Source organism: Dromaius novaehollandiae, chromosome 6 (genome assembly GCF_036370855.1).
Source record: "Dromaius novaehollandiae isolate bDroNov1 chromosome 6, bDroNov1.hap1, whole genome shotgun sequence".
In the NCBI taxonomy this organism is placed as follows: Eukaryota; Metazoa; Chordata; class Aves; order Casuariiformes; family Dromaiidae; genus Dromaius; species Dromaius novaehollandiae.
In genome coordinates this window covers 23,685,443-23,701,288 of record NC_088103.1, presented here as the reverse complement: position 1 = coordinate 23,701,288, position 15,846 = coordinate 23,685,443, and the positions used below count along the sequence as shown (strand labels likewise).

Sequence of the window (15,846 nt, the reverse complement as noted above, 5' to 3'; positions counted from 1 at the left end):
GAGAAAATCAGTGTGGCTAAAATACAAGTTTCCTGCATAAGCAGCAATGCATGAAAAGCTAGCTAGTCACGACAGTGATGCCACCAGTCAGACAGTGACTGGCAGAGAGACACGCTCAGAACAACTATACTGTTTGGCCTGGTTGACGCATACATACAAAAAAAGGTTAGCTTTAGCAGGAAAAGCAGTATGAGACCGATAGGAATTACCTGCCGGCTGACACGAATGTGATCTAATGGGAAGCTACTATACTTCTATCTCCACCTACACTAAGGCCCAAGATGGGAAGTTACTTCTACTATGGCAGGAACCGCATGCCAGCGGTCAAGCATGCCAGTCCTGCTCCAAAAGTAGTAAAAGGCTACATTTCCATGGCATGCCTAATGGGAAGCATCACCATACACACAGACCGTAGGAGCGAGGAGGGAGATAAGCATTTGGCTGCAGAAGTTCTGTGACAGAAGTGTGAAGGAAGTACCACACACACAGATCACTACCTGCTCTCTATCCTGCCCAACCTCAGCGTTGCGGGGGGCGGGAGTGACCTGCACTTTTTTAAAGTCTGCTTTCTTAAGCAGGTTGGTATTGCAGAGCAAGACCGCTCTAACTCTTGGGAGCAAGGAAATTGTATGCAAATGCTTGACTACAGGCCTCTAGCATCACGCAGAAGCAGAGAAGAAGTTCCCAGAGGATAACATACATACAGAAAATGCTGTGCAAGAGGCCAGGTATGTTCCTGCTCTCCATTCTGTCCTCTACTTTATCACAACTATTCATTTATATATGAGGAACATACATACACAGGGAAGAGTTGAAGAATCCTTCAAATCAGACAGAAAAGCAAAATTCAGTTTTACTCTTTTCAGAAAGGAAAACATCATGTTCTAACGGAAACACACAACATACACATTTTATGAAATTGAAGCCTCTTCCAAACATACAGGTCTCCTTCTGACTACATGACCAGAAAGCTTTGCCTCAAAACCAGTGTGCATACCATGTGACCACTTCTGCAAGATTTTGACCCGTGTTTTAATACACTCTGAGCCTACTAGAAATCAAGAATTCTAAGAAAGCCATTTTTTCTTAGGTAGACAAAAAGCTGTGTAGATGCGTTGCTATCTGCTGCTTTTCCAGTTGCTTTCCCCCTGCCATGTTGGGATTTTGAAGCATGTATTTGCTGGTTCTCAGTTCACAACCTCAGGGACCATCCATTCTTACTGCACTAGGAATTTACTGTAATGTCTTCTGTATTGACAGAGGTGACAACTCAGACGTGCTTGCTGCATCATTACACGTGTTCGATGTGTGTCTGTACAGAAGAGGCAGGCATGGGCAAAGGCACAAAGGCTCACGCTTGCAGGCACATTTCAAAGATGTGTATCCTAGGCCAAAACCAGCAGTTCCACATATCATTTTGGGCAAAGAAACCCAGGCTTCAGTCTCATTTGGGCAGGACACAGCAGAACTGCAAGAACACAGGATTTATTACAGCAACCCCCAAAATAAACACAACTCCTCTGAAAACATTTCTTTTTTTCCACCAACCTACTTGTATGGTGAACTTTCCAGAAACCAGATCTCACTAAAATGCAAAAAGGCCAAAAGAGTAGGAGAGAACAAGTGGGCTGGTCCTTCAGTGTGCATGTCAAAATCCCCCAGCAGAGGGAGAATGAAGACTGTCACAGTGCAAAACCAGAAGATGAACTATTTCACTTACAGCTGCAATGAAAGGCTTGGGCTTCAAATAGAAGTGCAAGCAAATAAACCAAACACTCCCTTCCCAGGTGGAGGACAGTTATCCTTCGGAAAGTCAAGAAAAGACAGTCCTCAAGCCCCTAGCTGTTGCTACTCTAGTACCAGAGGGCAAAGAGCTGCTGCCTGAACAACGAACAGTCTTGACATTGGCCTATTTGACCTACAGAACTAAAGGATGACCATGCACACACAGAATGCAACTTAAGTGGGGAAAAAATAATTCTCCTCAGCAGGGAACAGGGGAGGGGAGTTTATGTTGAACTTAATATGAAACTCAGATTCCATTCTGTCCAAACAGTAACATCTGAATGCTCCTTATTTCCCACTCCTTTTTGTGGCTCAGCCTTCAGCATCTGGCAACAGGGTGAGGCAAAGTGATTTCCATGGGGTCTGTGGGGTATCGTCCACCACTGACAATTGTTCTGGGCATTTTCTATACCCAAAAGCATTCTGTACCGAACAGAATAAGACTAGTCAGAAGTATGTGCCACACTGGAGCTGGTCCTCAATCTTTCTAATCCACAGCATTGGCCAGTTCTCCATGCTTTACAGGAAGGAGGAAAAGAAACCTTGTTGGTACAATGGTGCACCTAGCCAGTTTTGCAACATGTAAGAAACATTAAAATCCCACCCAGGGCTGCATAACCATACACTGAATATAACAATCCAAGCCACAAGACAGTGCTGTGGTTTTAGCCTGGGAGGGGATCCTGTTCAGGTGGGGGGGGGAGGGACAGTGAGATGGGAAAGCGAGAACTTACCTTCACTCCATCTGACTTCTTGTTCAGCAGGCTTTTGGCAGCTGTGGAGAGAAACAAGAAAAGTAGGTCAGAATTTGGTTTCAAGACTCTGCTCTCTCTCCTCACTTCCCTCAAAACTGCACGGGACTTCAGAAGGACAGTCATCCTGCTAATTCCTCTGTCTAACAGTAGGAGAGCTGGAAGACGAGCCAGGCCAGACCAGTCTTCAGATCCATCCAGGTAGCAGAGGGTGGCCCATCCAGTCTATTGCACATATAATTAGGCAGAAGTGCTCCCACTTTCACAATCTCAGAAAGACTGAGTCTGAAATGAGACTTCAGAGCTCTTCTGTTTCAATCTTCTACTCACACACTGTGACCCCTTCCAGAAGTGGCAGCACTTAGAGGGGAAAAAGTTAAAGAAATCTGACACACCTCTGCAGCAGGATATAGATTTTCCCTTCAAGTCCAGCCATTTACATAACAGACTTTGCTCATAAAGGGGGCACCGATAATGCAAAGGCCTCCTAATTACTGCCACAATCCACAATTACCCAGGGGAACATCTGGGATAGCAGAAAGGAACAGACTGAAGAAGTGCAAAAGGCAATGCCTGATAGTCGTTAAAAAAAAAAAAAAGGCGGGGGGGAGAGAGAACAGAGGTGGGAACTAGGCTGAATTTCTTCACTGAGAGAAAAAGATGCTCTGCTGTGCTCAGCTGTACAATCGGCTCTTGCAAAGAAAGTGAGAGCATGATAAGCTCATACAGAGAAGCCACAACAAATGCCTGGCAGAAGGCATACTTGAGACTGATGAGGGAGGTGCTCCATCTAGTATAGGAAAGTGATATGCTGACAGTGACTGTCAACAGTGAGATGCTGTCTACAGTCTCAACAGATATAAAACATAGTTTGCCTCTTCATGAAGACTGTACCCTATTGTTTCAACCCCTACCATAAACAGCATGCGAGACACCTGCTGGACCAACACACTGATATGCCTCTCCTAAGCAGCTGCTGAGAAACATTTGGGTCCAGGCACTTGATCTGAATTTTAGCTCCAGCAATGATGAGGCCTAGAGAAAGGGGAAGTCGTAAGACAGTTCTTACACCACTGTTGAAATACTCCACTCCCAAAGACAAGCTAGCAAACTCATGTACACTGTTTGGTTTCTCTCTAGAGCCACCAATATTAGGCAAGAGATGCCACAACAAAAACGTCCGTATAGTGGAGTTTGCATTTACAATATCCAAGTAACCGTTCAAGTTTTCTGTCAAAAGTGTTTCTCACCCCACCTTCCCTGCCATGTGACCCTATAAATATGTATTAAATAGACAATGTCAGCTGAGCTGCTGCAGATGACAACAGCTTCTCCTCACAATAAAGAAGTGGCACCATATATACACATCATCATCTCTGAACTGGTCTTCCTAATTCTACTCCCTAATGCAGATGTAATCGTAGATCAGGAATTTGTTTTAATTCCTGCCCTCAGAAGCCACCCAAGGACATTGGAAGAATTACATGCAGAGGTCTTCTGCATGTGATGTGTCAAAACCCAATGCCCCAATGTGCATGCATTAAACTGGGTGGACCAAACGTCCCAGGCAACTCATCTGTCCTGCAACAGTTTCTTTGCTGAGTGCACATGTACTCGAACAGTGCAGGAGTGAATCTAACAGATGAGCTCCTGCCACCTTCGGGGCCCGATGAAGGAGACCAGCTTGATTCCATATGTATGTGAGAGGTAGAACGAGGTGACCATGTGGTCAAAAGGGGTCCAGCATTTATACCACATATACGTCACAGCAATTCACACAACTACTGTTGAAAACGATTGCTGCTGAAAACACACAAAAGTGCTATAGCCTTACAATATCAGGAAGGAGTGGAGGATTCTGCAACTTAGCAAATATGCTTAGCAAAAAGGGGATATTCCTGAAGCAAAAAAACAAAAAAACCAAAAAACAAACAAAAAAAACAAAACAAAACCAAAACACCGTCAGAGATGGGAAGCAGCACCACTATATGTCCTGGGGATGACCCAGACACAAGCTGGGCATCAACATTTTTCATGCTTTTCGGAGTTTCCCTGGAAGCTCACATTGGCCTCTGCAGAAAGAGGACACCTAAAAACACATTCTGTGGAGTTGCAACAAATTCAGCCAAGAGCCCCTTCATGTAGTCCAACACCCTATAAAGCTGACCCAGTATTGCCCCTGACACCACCCCCCTGTCTAGCCCACTCCCCTGCTTGCACCTCTGCACTGCACATTTCTCACACAGCCCTGTTAGCATCCCGGCACTGCAGAAAGAAATTCAGTTCGTGGTTTGTTTAGTTCATGCACCATACAGTGGTTTGCAAGGACAACTGGGAGCCCAGAAAAGGCACTCACACAAAGACGACTGCAGAGACTTCAAACAAAAGGAAGACAGATGCAGATTTACCCACAGGTCAACCTGTGCATGCTGTGAGACAGAAATCAGAGATGATGCAAGAAGAATTTCTACAGCAAGCAACAGACAAGGCTTCCTGTAACAAGAAGCACTTGAAAGGACACATGGCAAAAACCAACATTCAGCTTAGCAAAAGAGACAACAGGTATGGAAAAGTCCAAGGACATATGAAGGCAAATCCTTTACTGTACAGGAAATGGCCTTGCAACCATGCTTTACAGATTTCCAGGCAAGAGATACTAATATTTATTTTCACCACCCTTCGCACTTTCTGTACATTAAAAGGATTAAATCACCCCTTCACGGTGGAGTTACAAGTTCCTCTGGAATGAAGTAATGCAGAGGCACAGATAGCTAACCCGCTAACTTAAAAGCACAGTTCTATTCCTGGTTTAACAAGACACCCTTCAGTTAATCTCTGATGAGAAACACAAAAGACCTCCCCCTCACACACTCTGTATGCCCCCACCCTCTTCCAACATATCTCAGTCTTGGCCTCCACAGAAAACAGCCGGGGCTCTGGACCATGCTCCTGGCAGAAGCACAAATCCCTAGTGCTGAACTCGCAGACAATAAACACTAGACACTCCACATGTACCAGAGCCAAAGGCGGGCGATGGAGAGGGGAATTTCCACAAGGGCCTAAAATATCGTCTCTAAATGAAGCCACAGAGTGCTTCCCCACCACCAGCCCAGCTCCTCTCTGAGCAGGAGCAGCCCTTTGCCCAGCTTGCCCCGGGCTTGCCCTAGCTCCAGCTGTCAAATCCCAGCTACGCTTCTCACCTCGGTTGAGCTTCCAGATAATATTTTGGGGGATGCAGGGAAGAGAGAGAGACAGACACACACACACTAGGGGACTTCTCCAAGATGTGTAGAATTATTTTAGTGAAGAAAGAGACCTTGTTACAGGGGAAAGTCCTCCGAGCCCCCCAGCAAACTGCAGCGAGGCACTGCAAAGCAGCTAGCCACCAAAAGGCCACAATGAAACCACCTCATCTCGACGCAATGGAAGCACGTGCTCCCGCTTCCCTTCACCCTGGGCTGACAACACCATGACTTTGGCTCAACAATCTGGTCACAGCTCGCAGCTCCAAATCAGCAGGCACTGACAACACCGAGGCCCCTTGCACCCTCCCACACCTGCGGGCCGGCTCCCCGGGGAGACCCTCCACGCACCCCGTCACCACCGCGGCAAGGCCAGCGTGGGTTGGAGCCAGGTCAGGCACAGCCCGCTCGCCCCGTCGGCCCGCCAGCCAGCGAGTGCGGTGGCTGTGCGCGGGTGCAGGACGAGCCCCGGGGCAACGCGTGCCTCGGCCCTTGCTCAGCCCAAGCTGCGCTGGGGCAGCAGGAGCTGGGGCACAGCACTGCCTGCCACCTGATTGGACAGAATTGTTCAGTGGGCAGAGCCACAGTAAAGCAAGAGCCAATCAGCACCAATCAGAAGGAGCGAGGGGCAGGAGGGCTGGTGTCGTGGGGCAGGGAGGGAGCCACCATGTTCCCCCCACAAAGGCAAACCTGGCGGGGAGACAGGGCCCTGAGGACACAGAGCTGTTGCTTGGAAAGTTGTAGATTTAGGTGAAAACAAAGCTTAACGAGAAGAGATGTCAGGCTACGCAGTCCCACGGCAGCACAGCCAGAAAGACCAGGAAGGATGTCTACAAGGACAGCAGGGGCAGCCCTGAGGGGTCGCGCCAAGCAGCACGGTTGAGGGGAAGCACAGACGACCGACTCTGACTTGGGCAACAAGGCACCTACTTACTTTTGTAAATGTTTAATCACCACCAGCAGTTGCCCTGGCTCAGCCTATCTGCATGAGCTGTAGAGATACATGAATCAGAAACCTTTAGGAATTGATACTTACGGGCAGAGAGAGGAGGAGCGGGGTGTTGAGAAGAGATAGCTGCTGCCAGCCTCCTGTTCAACAACCGTCCTGCGTGCAAACCTACCAGCACACTGCAAAACGAACCTGAGCTGGTCCCAGGGTGGCAGTAAGACCAGAGCCCAGGTGCAGTACAGCTCCATGTGGTGACTCGACTGCTGCAGAAGGTCAGAAAGAGCCAGTACAGATATGGGCGTCAGGACAACCCTGAGGCCATCTCCCAGGCGCCTGCAGACAGAGCCGGGCCAGGGGGATTTCGCTGTTATTTTAAAGGTTCAGTGGGCCTATACCTAAGTGCTTCCTAGGAAACTGCAGAGCTCATCTCATCATAATATTAAAAAAGCTAAAACAATAATAAGCACCAATATACATGTCAGAAACATAATGAGAGGAGTTTTTTCAGGAGGAGGGTATCTACAACAGAACTCTCCTGAAGAGCAAAGCTAAAGTCCAAGAAAAAAAGACAAAAGTGAATGTCTAAGAATAGCCAGAAATTATTACTTTTAAACACAAACTTTTAAGCCATGAAAAATTCTGGGTTTGGCAGGACCCAATTATTAAAATAAAAACCATGTCATACCAACACAGAATTCCCAGTGACCCAGAGCTGCAACTTGTCATCCTCATTCTCAGTTCAAAGAAAGCCAAGTTAAATAACTCTCCACTTGATGTCACTTCTGGAGCTCACCACATACCAACCAACAGTGAGTAAGTAGCCATGAAGAGTACTAGAGAGGCATCTCTGGCTACCATACAGAACTTAACGTCCATGAATCTAGTACAGCTTCAAGAACATCTACTTACTACTCTTTCCACAAGATAGTGCAATGGCTGACGGTGTTCCTCCTACAGCTGCTCATGAGAAGAGCTCCTGCCTCACCCCATGACATCTTTCTGTCCATACACAACATCAGCTCGCATATGGTAGCAGCACGTTAGTTACATGCTGCCTCAAAACTGACACAAAGGAAACATGCACTGTGTGTGGCACGTAAGAGCTTTGTTTAAAAATTAACTCCTTAGGAATAGAGTGAGGCAAACAGGTCTCGGAAAGGTAGAATTTGGAAGCCTGCCTTTTTTATTTTTTCTTTTTTTCTTTTTTTTTTAAACACCAAAGTGATTAACCTAGGACACCAAAATATTCTTCTTTAAGTTAGGCCAATTAACGATAAGATAAGAGTGATGCACAAACCGTCAAATCCACACCTATTTGATTCCCGGGTAGGACTTGAGGAAAAGATTTCAGTTGAAAGATTTCAGTACTATACTAGCCCTTTTACTTACAAAGTGCTGCACTGCTGAGAAAAGGAAAGAAAAAACTGCATGACTTCTAAATATGTAAGACAGACAAAAGAAGGGATACAGGAAGGAAGTTTCAGCCCAGTGCTGTATATTGTCGTTTTAACTCATGTCTGTGTGACAACATTTAACTAAATGCAGGTACTCCAACTAACTTTCACAGGCTTTTCCACTACAGAGGGGGACAACAGAAAGCAAGTAGCAGGAATAAACTGCTCCAGACTGAGTTGCCATTAAATCCTCCTACCAAGGAGCGTGGAGTATCCATGAATAAGTTGAAGAACATGTTTAAGAAAGCGTTACTATTGAAGACATTATTAAGCAATTATTTTCTTTAACTAAATATTATGAGAAAGCCATTTAAACCATGTTTCTCTAAATTGATCCTGCATTCACAGGAAGAACCGCTTCTCTGCCAGCTGGCATCATCTCTGAACGAGAGGTTTAAAACCTTCACATACTGATGACTGCAGTTCCAAGACCAGGGACTGCCATCAGCAAAACCACCTGTTCAACTCTGCCGTGATGGCTATTAAGGCAAAAGTCACTCCTGAGCACAGTGATTTCCAAGAACAGAGCGGAGCCACCATCTTGTATTCTCTACCGTGGTCCAAGCATTTTGGTTTGTCTCAGCAATCTCTTTCCTCCTGGACTCTCCACTGGCTTGTTATTGGAACTTATCGCAATAGCAGTTCCCTGGCAATTGCACAGGGATGTTAAATACTAAATGAGAGACCAATACATAGACAATCGATTTGGGTGGACTAACTGCCTGGCAGAATTTACAACATCAGCTCTTTCGCTTGCTGAAATTTATTTATTTTTTTCTTCTTCTAAATCCTGCTCTTCTATTTGCCCCACCTGCACAATGACAGCACTATACCAGAAATGCACCTGAGCGCTACGCAAGCAGCAAGGTCTCCTTGGAAAGTGCAAACTACATTTAACATTTCCCCTTCCTCTGTCGGCCTTCCCTGAGGGCTTCTATTCTTCAACAAGCCTACAGTCGTTCTGTGCAAGGAACTATAAGAGGATAAAGAAAGGTTCACAGAAAGCCATTGGTCACTTCAAAACACTCTTTTAAACAAGCAGAGAGGGAAGGGTAGAACCAGGAAGAAAGGCATTACTCTCCCACTGGAGAGCAAAGGAGAAATTGTATAGAGCCAAGCAATTTCTTCCTGTTTTTTTCTTCTTCCAGCTTCAAAAACCAAAACATTCTCCATCAAGGATATTTACAGAATTAAAAAAAATAAATAAAAAAAAAGCGCCTGCTTGATTGCTTGATAGTCTGTGACATTTCAATTAAGGTTTTCAAACACCTTTCTATGAAGGCAGAAATTTCACATCCTGGAAGACAGTCTCTATGAAGTTGTGCATATGTACACACAAACGAGGAGAGCTTTAACAGTTGGGACAGTCTGAACACCGATCCTAGACCTTTGAGACCGAATGCCCCAGTATGGGCCAAATTCAGGTGCTCTTACAGTTTTATGAACTCCTAATTTGTAGTATTAAAAAAACCTCCATTTCCTGCCAAAACAAGAAAAGAAGAAGTGGAGGGCAAACACTACAAGAAAAGGCATTCACAGAGTTCTCATGAAGTTCATGAAAAGGAAGATAAAAGTAAAATGAATTATTATCATTTAAATCCACTACTCCTGATGATGCACTAGACTTTCAGACCATAGTGATAAATGCTTAAATGCAGCAGTAAAACCCATGAGATTCTGGGAAGCAAAATGGAGGTTTACTTACCATCAATGAAGTACGTAAGTTCAGCAGGTCCACACTCTAGTAGCTGTGCATCATTCCCTGAAATCCCTGACTGTTTCTTAAGCAATTTAATACATACAACAAACTACTCAAAACAACTTAATTTTTCATTAAATATGACCTCATCTTCTGCTTGGGAAAAGTAGTTCCCACTTATGATCTCATATTCATTTATTCAAAGCTCTTTGGAAACTTCTTGATAAAATCTTCCCCTCTGTATTTTCATCCTTTGAATTCACACCATGAAGTTAGTATTTACATGAATCAGGTGGTGTAACTTCTGATCCTGAACGGATACCTACGCAACTAACACAACACAGCAGAAATTTCAAATATATTGCTTGCACAATTCTAACTTTGCTTTGGTTAAATGATAGGACCTAAATTCCACTCCGAGCATAAATATACTTTTTTATATACATAAACACACACGTGTGTGTGTGTGTGTGTGTGTGTGTGTGTGTGTGTGTACGTTTGCATGTTTGTGTGTGTGTATTTATATAAATGTATAGACAGATACACACACACATCCCAGCAGAAGTGCAGCCTCACAAGTACTTCTGGAATGCAAGTATGGCAGGGCAGTGAAACATTTCAGTGCCACTTTATTATTCATACTATTTCCTCCTTCTTGCTCTTTAGTCAGCTCAAGAGCATAATGGTACAGGTTACACAAGACACTCATGTGCACATCCAGCCTTTCTTTAAGTAGTAAGAAAGCACTCTAGTCCCTGGATCTGCCTTCAGCCTCTCTCAACCTCACCTGACTAGTTAAAAAACTAAAACTTCACATTTAGGAAAGTCAATAAGGATCTGTAGGGATATGTGATGAATTCCAGCTACTATCACAAACTGCTGTAACGCCTCCCTCACAGAATTGTCTTGAGCAAACAGTAACAATTCCCAAGAAAAAAGCTCAGCATCGGTTAAAAACAGAGGTTCAGGCATATGGCTTAATTACTATTAATGTCTGCTTTAGGATCTATTTTGAGTACTGGGTAGTACACAGGACTTGTGCTGTCCCACTTCAGAGAAGTGAACTTTATAGAGGGTGGAAGTTTGCGCAGTGATGACTTCTCTCTAAATTAATGGTTTCAATCCAGTTAGGAAAACAGTGCTAAAAATTCCCAATAGTCCACTTTAAGTCTTGCATAAAAATTAACTTAAGAAAAGCCACTTCTCAGCACTTTGTGAAGACTGCTGTTTCTAAGATAGATGAAAATCAAATTCCTCCAACTTTGCACTCAGTTTGGCTTACTTGTAGAGTTTTATCTGCAGAAATGAATCCAGGCTCCCCCAAAGATTACAACTATGAGGATTCTGAGAAAACTTTGCTGACCTTCTCCCGTAAGGAATTTACATTTACTTCTCAGAAGGAGATTCAAGAGTTTCTTGTATATGATCTAATCAACAGGTTGACTTCATAGTACTTCTATATTCTGTAAGTGGAAAGATAGACCAAATCAGCACTTGCTTGGATCCTTTGAACATGAAGAGCCATATATGAGCATCTAAAGCATTATGTGTGTACCCTGTTACAACTTCAAAGACCCCATATCACGGTTTAGATTGTAATGCTCTCTCTCCCAGCTGAGTAAATAGCTACCAGAGAGTGAATAGCATCTACAAACTCCTTATTAGGACTAGGTCTCAAAAATTTCTTAACTTACACTGAAGGAAGTACAACTGTGCCCGCTTTTAATAGTCTACAGCTGACCTAAGAGGCAGTCTTTTTAAAAGAACCACAAACAGCCAATATTAAATTGTCAAATATATAACAACTGTGGAAAGGAGCCAAATCACATTTCTTTATTTTTAGGAACTGATCCAGGATAAAAGGAACCTAGGAAGTAACCTGAAGATTACTCACAAAAGAATAGAAACTTTTTTTTGGTAAAAATAAGATTTTTTTTTGGATGGAAGAAAGAGTACTGCTGCAGACCCAGTGCTTCATACCCTTCAAACATACTATTTGTCACAAGCTAAAACTACACTGCCAAATGAAGCAACTTCACATTACAAAATGTTTGACAGGAGATAGCGATGACAACAGGATAAAGAGGGCTTCTCATATTTCCTGCAGATAGTACTATCACACCTAATTAATTGATACCAGGGTCGCATGAGCTTTCATCTTCCTCTAGGTTCAAAACATCTGTGAAGAAACTTTTAGAAGATCTTGTCCCCAGACAGGAAGAAGCTTCTCTTCTAATAAGTCTAGCTGTCTGCCTACTAGAAATGGGGTTTTTAGAAGCCTGCAAAATAGGGTCATCCAATTAGAGAAATCAAAGACCCTTAAGGTCTTTAGGGGAAGAAACAAACGCTATTTCAGGACATTTCAAGTGATATTACATGATCTGTCACGATAGGAGAAGTCTGAGCTCTACGCAAACTTCCCAGATGGACTTCCTACCTTATTACTGTGAGTTAGAGTGCCCTTATTCTTCAGTTCCAGCAGGTTTATATATTTGCTTAAACTGCAGCAATTAAAAAACCAAGCAAATTTAAGAACAGTAATGAGAATAAAAACAAGCTCATTATACACAGTTCCCCCAAAGAAAACAAGCATAGCTGATCTCTCCCCCTTTAAAAGGCATGGAAATATTAGCAACAGACACTATCCACAGAGGCTATCAATGCCTTGCATCTAAATTCACAACAGTTCTTTCTGGACAGTTTTTCAGAGCATATCATTACCTGGGATCACAGCTTATATTTAAAGCAAAATTCAGCAATACCGAGAAGTCTGCACTCAGTATAGATCACCTAGGATTTCTTTCTCTTCAGCTTTTAACTGAACTGCATGCATCCAGCAGCTTCAGCCCTTGAGATACAGAAGAACGAGCAGAGCAAGCCTTTTCCTCCTTGATTCTAGCTCAGGGAATAAACGGATGCATAGGTCACACACCATTAAGGAGAACTCTTCTCTCAGGCATTTCATGTACTCAAAATCTGGGCCACAAGAGATTTTCTTACCCAAGCACTTCTGCAGCTTCATTATAAGTGACAACATTTGTAGACTAAAAATGAATCTAAATCAGCTGTTTAAAAATATAAGAAAATACCAACTATTTCAGAATCATCAATTAAGTGAAATAAAAACTGGCTTTGTGAAGAGATCAAAGACTCTTCATACCAGCAGAGAGCAGAAAGCCCAAGAGAATATTAAAAGCTTCCTATAGTTCTGCTAAAGCCCTGCACATGTCCTATAGCTCTTCAAATAGTTAAATTATTTCAGAATCATTCTCAGAAAACACTGCATAATTTTCAACATAGAGCATATGTCATAGGGCAATCCTGGGACAACCAAATGGAGAAAGTGATTCTGTCCCTTTAAGGCCAAACTCAGAAATGCAGTAAAGAAAAATTGCTGCAGCCACGCTTACTTTTTGCATAGTCCTAACATATTGCCACAGGTTCACTTTAAAGCAAGAATCAAGAAGAAACAATTCTGTAGGTGTTGGGGGCTGTCCCTTAATTGTACCTTGATTTCCAATTCCTTAATTTTATTTAAAGACCACCACTGAATCCATACAGGAGATTAAAAATCCTGTCTTAATTTCACAAAAGAATGTATGCATGAACGTGCATTTGAATGCTAGGATGATCATCTCACTGAGGTTTTCATTCCAGTTAGAAGTTCATTCTCTCGCCACACAGAAGATGAGCGCTGGTGTTCATCGTTAGTATATGGCCAGATGAAATTAATACACTTCCTTTTCATTCATCATCACTTAGAGTCCATACAGCACACTTTCACTTGAAAGTAGCTGTAGTCAGGTGCAAGAAAAATCTGATGTACAGTTTCAGTGATTGTTCTACCAGTGCATTTTAACAGAGGGAAAAAAAGGCAAAGAGGGCAAAGAAAGCAAATAAACGAACAGTACTTGCCATTTGGGTGGAAAGCCTCTATTGCAAGGAACATAGATGAGAGTGCATCACATCAGTGTGCTGAGCCAAGACAATCATCTTCCAAAAAGCACTGATTTGCATGTTTAGACTGTGTTTTCAGTAAGCGCACTACGTAATGCAGTTGGGTGGGAGCCAGACTACCATTTGTCAGGCTTGAAAGGATGAAAACCGCTTCTGAGATGCCAGGGAGGAAAACCCGAATAGCTAGATGCTTCAGATCTTTTTTTGTTGAGTCAAAATAATACAATATCCTAATAGCTCGTGCCCCCATTCTCGCCAATATTATTACTTGTCCTGTGCCCCTGCCTCAAGTCTAAAGGAATCGCTGCTACTGAGTAAGAGTTCCTGACTCTTGGGTTTTAGAGGGGAAAACTAACAAATGTCAACTAGAATTTCCCAAACATGAGCTGACAATAAAAAGAAAAAAAAAAATCATCAGGGGATTGTGGCAGCAGACTTTACTCCTACCTTGTACCAGACTACAGCTACATGTGCTCCCCCACAAACTAATCACTCCCTTTTTCACACTGGTCACCAGCCAAGACAAAGTTACCAACATTATGCCATAATAGATTTTGAACACAAGTTTCTTCCTCTTCTGCTCAACCCCCAATAGGTTAAAACATACACTGACTCACACACATGCAAAACAAAACCAGGGGAAGGACAGGAACAGTGAAAACTTACCTGAAAAATTCCGAGACACAAGCATGGTTGTGAGGATTGCGCCCTGTGGGGAAGAGAGAGCAGGGATAACAGACAGCTTCACTCACTTCAGAAAGGGGCTGGGCTGACCCATAGAGAAGGGAGTGATTCAGATGCCAAAGCAGAGGCATCCTAATGCTACCCTGGAAAGCCCTTGGGTATCCAGGACTCCCACATATGGCTGTTGGATCCAGCATGGGACCACTGAGACACTCTTGCCTTTCTGGAGTGACAGCTAGAGGCCAGGCAGGATAGCTTAGGACATGGAAAGCAGCACTAAGAGTTATGTTTAGACACACAGTTTCTTCCTGGCTTTTAAATAGCAGATAACTGCTCCATATGGGAGCCAGAGGGTTCTCCCTAGGTACAAGCAGGTATCATCTGATAGCCTGCTACAGGCAGGCAGAGATGATCAGAATTTAGCACCACAACTTAAGAATTAGTTGCTCTATTTCAACTCTCTTGCAGGAAAGTAGAAGGAGTGATTATGCAGCACAGAAGACAAGAGGCAGGAGAATCTTACAGCTTTGGAGAAAGAAGCTACCCAGCTCCTCAGTATAAACTACTTTATTACCCTGTACTGGAAGATGACATAAGGTACTTCACTAATGTTAGGGAGCTAATCTTAGCAAAAAACCCACACAAACTAACATATACTCACCTTCAGCTTCCTTCTAGCATTGAACTTTCTCAAGCATTCCACAGTCTCCTGCCTGTGCATCATTGAAGCTACAGTGGATCGTTGCTGAAAAACAGAACAAGAAAAGATCAGCAACTTGGTTAACCAGGTCAGCCAGCACAGTTCTCTCTACTTGCACATAGCATGATATGCAAACTAACATGGCTGAGCCTCTCACCTCTGCATGGCTGCAAAATGCTGCAACCAGTTTATAACCTACAAACTTACCAATATAGCAAGAAGTGTTAAGTCAGGCTGGCTATTACAGGTCAGTGCCCAAGAAACTGTGACTGAGGGGAGGCACTACAGAAAAGGTCTAGATTATATTAGTAACAGCTCCAAAGCAAAACACCTAGCAATAAATAAATACTAGCGAGTGGTATCTCTCTTGGACATGGCAACTCACTGAATCTAAGTGCTTAACTAGCAGAGGGCTCAGCATCTTTGCATCAGTTTTGCAGAAACATTTTCAGTGTGTAACGGGGGATCATATGGCTCTGTTGTATCAATGCAAAAACCTGAGCATAACCTCTAGCTAGTGACACATACCTGTCACACACAGTAGACTGGGATCCCATCAGCTGCAAAAAGAGAACTTCCCAGAAGTGTTGCCAGTCACTTAGAGCACACGAGGAAGCCAGAGAC

General features: G+C 43.5%; 1 protein-coding gene across 15 annotated transcripts in view; it reads right to left on the bottom strand.

Annotated features, from left to right (window-relative positions):
* The window catches only part of CAMK2G (calcium/calmodulin dependent protein kinase II gamma), a 124,833-nt gene that overhangs the window by 26,381 nt on the left and 82,606 nt on the right, over nt 1–15,846 (bottom strand). For all 15 annotated transcript variants that reach the window (XM_064513842.1, XM_064513844.1, XM_064513843.1 and 12 more), the window contains exons 11-13: nt 15,184–15,267; nt 14,505–14,547; nt 2,520–2,560 (exon numbers count right to left, since the gene is read on the bottom strand). In XM_064513842.1, the coding sequence (XP_064369912.1) occupies nt 2,520–2,560; nt 14,505–14,547; nt 15,184–15,267 (168 nt within the window). The remainder of the gene's footprint in view (nt 1–2,519; nt 2,561–14,504; nt 14,548–15,183; nt 15,268–15,846) is intronic.